Source organism: Nanorana parkeri, unplaced genomic scaffold, assembly GCF_000935625.1.
Source record: "Nanorana parkeri isolate BGI_ZX_2015 unplaced genomic scaffold, ASM93562v1 scaffold7, whole genome shotgun sequence".
NCBI classification, from domain to species: Eukaryota; Metazoa; Chordata; class Amphibia; order Anura; family Dicroglossidae; genus Nanorana; species Nanorana parkeri.
Window position 1 is genome coordinate 1873733 of NW_017306275.1, and position 3454 is coordinate 1877186.

General features: G+C 41.9%; 1 protein-coding gene across 1 annotated transcript in view; it reads right to left on the reverse strand.

Moving 5' to 3' along the window:
* Positions 1 to 3153, reverse strand: part of DLGAP1 (DLG associated protein 1) — a 205333-nt gene extending 202180 nt beyond the window's left edge. Inside the window, exon 1 of the mRNA XM_018553488.1 lies at positions 2166 to 3153. Within this exon, the coding sequence (XP_018408990.1) occupies positions 2166 to 3134 (969 nt within the window). The 5' untranslated portion in view covers positions 3135 to 3153. The remainder of the gene's footprint in view (positions 1 to 2165) is intronic.
* Positions 3154 to 3454: the final 301 nt, after the last annotated feature.

Sequence of the window (3454 nt, forward strand, 5' to 3'; positions counted from 1 at the left end):
CATATTGTGGTGTACGCCAGGCACATGCGCTGCCGTGCGTTGTTAGAACGCATCGTAGTGCATGATTTTTTTCTATCGTAAAAAAATCATTCATTTTAACTGTGGCAGAGCATGGCAAAGCTTTGTGACGCATTGCCGTGCATTGTGATACCTTGTGTTGAAATGAAATATACGCCTGTATCATTTTATCACAACACAAACACCAACACAGCGCAAAAACCATTTATAACATAAATCGCTTATTTACAGTTTAGCGATCCTTCATTTTTTTTATAATCCCCCTTTCCTCAGCCTCTCATTTCTAGTTACGCCCCTGGTGAGGACCCTCTTCTGCGCTCCTCCACTGGCCGCCAAGGTCTCTGGAGAAAGAGGTTCTGCAGGAGTTAGGTGAGCCAGTGGGGTCTATGGGTGATGGGTGGTCCGGGGGGGGCCTTCCTGTTAACCGCACAGTTTCATGGCGGCGGGGGGTTAGGGCGGCCCTTCATAGTTTCTTGCCCTGAAGGTTCTAGTTACACCACTGACATCCAGCAATAAATTATACAAAGCTGCAGCGGTGGATCCAGGGATCCAGTCACATCAGTCTCTGTACAGAGGAGTTTACACTCTAATGTCGCCCCCCCACAGAGACTGATGTGACTGTGGGGGAGACATTAGAGTGTAAGCTTCTCTGTATAGAGACTGATGTGACTGTGGGGGGGACATTAGAGTATGGACTGATGTGTCACTATGACACTAAGAAGCACAGTTTTGCCTATAGATTATTTAGAGCTAAGCGAATACATGTTTTCCATGATCAATATCTGCAACATCTGTCAGTTCACATATATAATTTACACCAGCAGGTCCCAAAAGCATTCTTCTCAATCCAGTAAGGTAATTTAACGCTATTTATTTCTTTCAAAATCTTGGAGCTGAGCTTAGTTAAACACTTGGTAATAGAGAGAACAGCAGATGTATTCTTGGCTTGCGATGAACATTGTCCTAAATGTAATAACATATGAAGCTGTTGAATAATGCATAGTGTCAAACACTCTTAAAAGGTTTTTTGCATTTTTATCAGGTATGCTGGGTAACATAAGATAACTATTCAAAAAAACTTCTGATAATTATCTCAAAAAGAGCAGCTCCTGAAAATGTTTGGATCATCTGATGTTCTCTGGCATAATAGATATCAGACTAGTTCTCCATAATAAAAGAATATGCAAAGCTGTGGGGTACCTCTGCTTAATTAGCATAGAACAATAGGAAGCATCTATAGTTTTTCAGGCCGTCTGACCAATGCCTCAGTGACTGATATTCAATATTAAATGCAATGCCTTTTCTCCCATATACAGGTAAAATCAGATTCAACTGATCTTTAGTACAATTTGTATACTTTTAAAGGTATATCTCAATATGTCGTATGTCTTGAGTTCAGACATGAGATATATTGTTGACAAAATCTTTAAAGTGAGCTACATACAGAGAAAAACATATTCCACTAGATTATGTTACCAGTCATTGAGGATAGAACAAGCCAGAATTATAATTAATTCCTTAGAGGATTTCATAAAGGATGTACACTTGATGGCTTGTAAAACTTTACAGTTAGGCTGAGAACCACACCTCATGTACATGAACAATGTGCAGAACTTCCTATCCTCATAAGAAAGGGACACCCTGTGGGACAGACAGAATAACATCATCATAATGACAATAACTGATCTGCGCACAACAGGTCATGCTTCCAGAAAGTGAAGAAAGTATGTATTAAACAGGGACGTGCGGTCAGGGGAGGCAGGGGAGGCGGAGCCTCACCTAGAATTATGGAGGAAAAAGCTGTCAGCTTCATGTCTGAAGCTGACAGCTTTTTCTCCATTCAGATCAGCATCTAACAGGTTACACAGCAGGGAAATCCTCCCCGCTGTGTAACCTGACACGGAGCCTCAGCGGCGAGGTGCAAGTGAGGGACCTGTCTCCTGTCTTCTTACTTCCTCCTTTACACTAGCTTGGGGAGGGATTGGGGGCAGGGCTTTGTCTGACGTGGGTGGAGCCACAACCGACAGGAGGCGGAGCTTCGGCCGGCGGGGGGCTGGGGAATGCCTCACCCCGAGCAAGAGGTACCGCATGTCACTGGTATTAAATAATAAGAAACAAAATTAAAGGAAATAATGCTTATAACATACCTGTAGATACTGATATGTCCTCTCCGGTTGGCATAACTCAGACTTTACCATTGCCTGCTCCATGTTTATTGTAGGTTTCTGATATACCTCTCGGGCCCGGCTTACTGTGAGCGTAGATGCCCAAGAGCTTTTCTTCAACATCTGACTGTCCAAACTTACAGGTAAACTCACAGGTAAATTTGTTGTACAAGTGTTGCATTTCACATCATTATTGCTTCTCGATGACTTTAACGCATGTTCACTAATTGTATTGTAAGCCTCCATAAAATACTGAGATGCAGAACGATCCGGGCATCTACCCATAGTCATGACTGTAGAGGGTGTATGGTACATGCAAACATCATTGTCTAGATTATCCTGTGATCCCCACCACCCGGAAATGTTTGTTCTTGGCTTCATCTCAGCTCTTCTTTCTTTGCTTTTACTCCGTTTGCCATATCTTACGGTTTGCATTTCATCGGGGCTGGCTTTGCTTCCATTGGTATTTCCCTTCATTGGTCCTTCAAGAGAATGGGATTTTGTAAAGAGTTTCTGAACAGAGTGAACTAAGTGACGTATTCTACCAGGACTGTCACCCCGATGTTCCACGGCACTCCTTTTATATTGCAAAGTATGGTAGCCATCTCGATTGACAGGTATTTGTCTTTCAAATTGGTCCAAGAGGTTGGTAGGAAGGCGGTTACCTTTACCCACTGTTCCATGGGGAACTAGCGCACACTCATCCTTAAGCTCATGGTGAGAACTGTAATGTCTCCTTGGAAAAGTACTACTAGCAATCTGATCCCCATAGGGCATCATGCATTCTACTGGATAGGAGTTCCTTTGAGCATAGTAGGGATGATCCGCAGGATGAGGATCTACTGGATTCATCAAATATGGCTTTCTGTCTGTGTGATGAGGCAAGGTTTCACATACTGAATCACAAACAACCCCATGATGATGGCTACGGCTGCTTGATATGCCTTTCATAATTGAGATGAAAGATATTTCAAAGTCATTGACTATTTGATGTGGTCAGTGTGGAGGTCTTAAGTAAAGGCCTAAAAAAAAGAAGAGACATGTTAGATATTCCAAATTTAGTAATGTTTAAAAGCAGATGTCAGTATTCACTGACAATTTACTAATAACTAAATATAGTTACAATTATTCAAAAAGCGGTGCTCCAATAGTAAGAAAAACTTTAGTGAGTATTCATTATCATAATACTTATATGCAACTTGTATTGAAAGCTCTGTGCCAGAGGAACTAGTAAGCACATTTATACTCAAAAAGCAGATGCTCTGCCAATG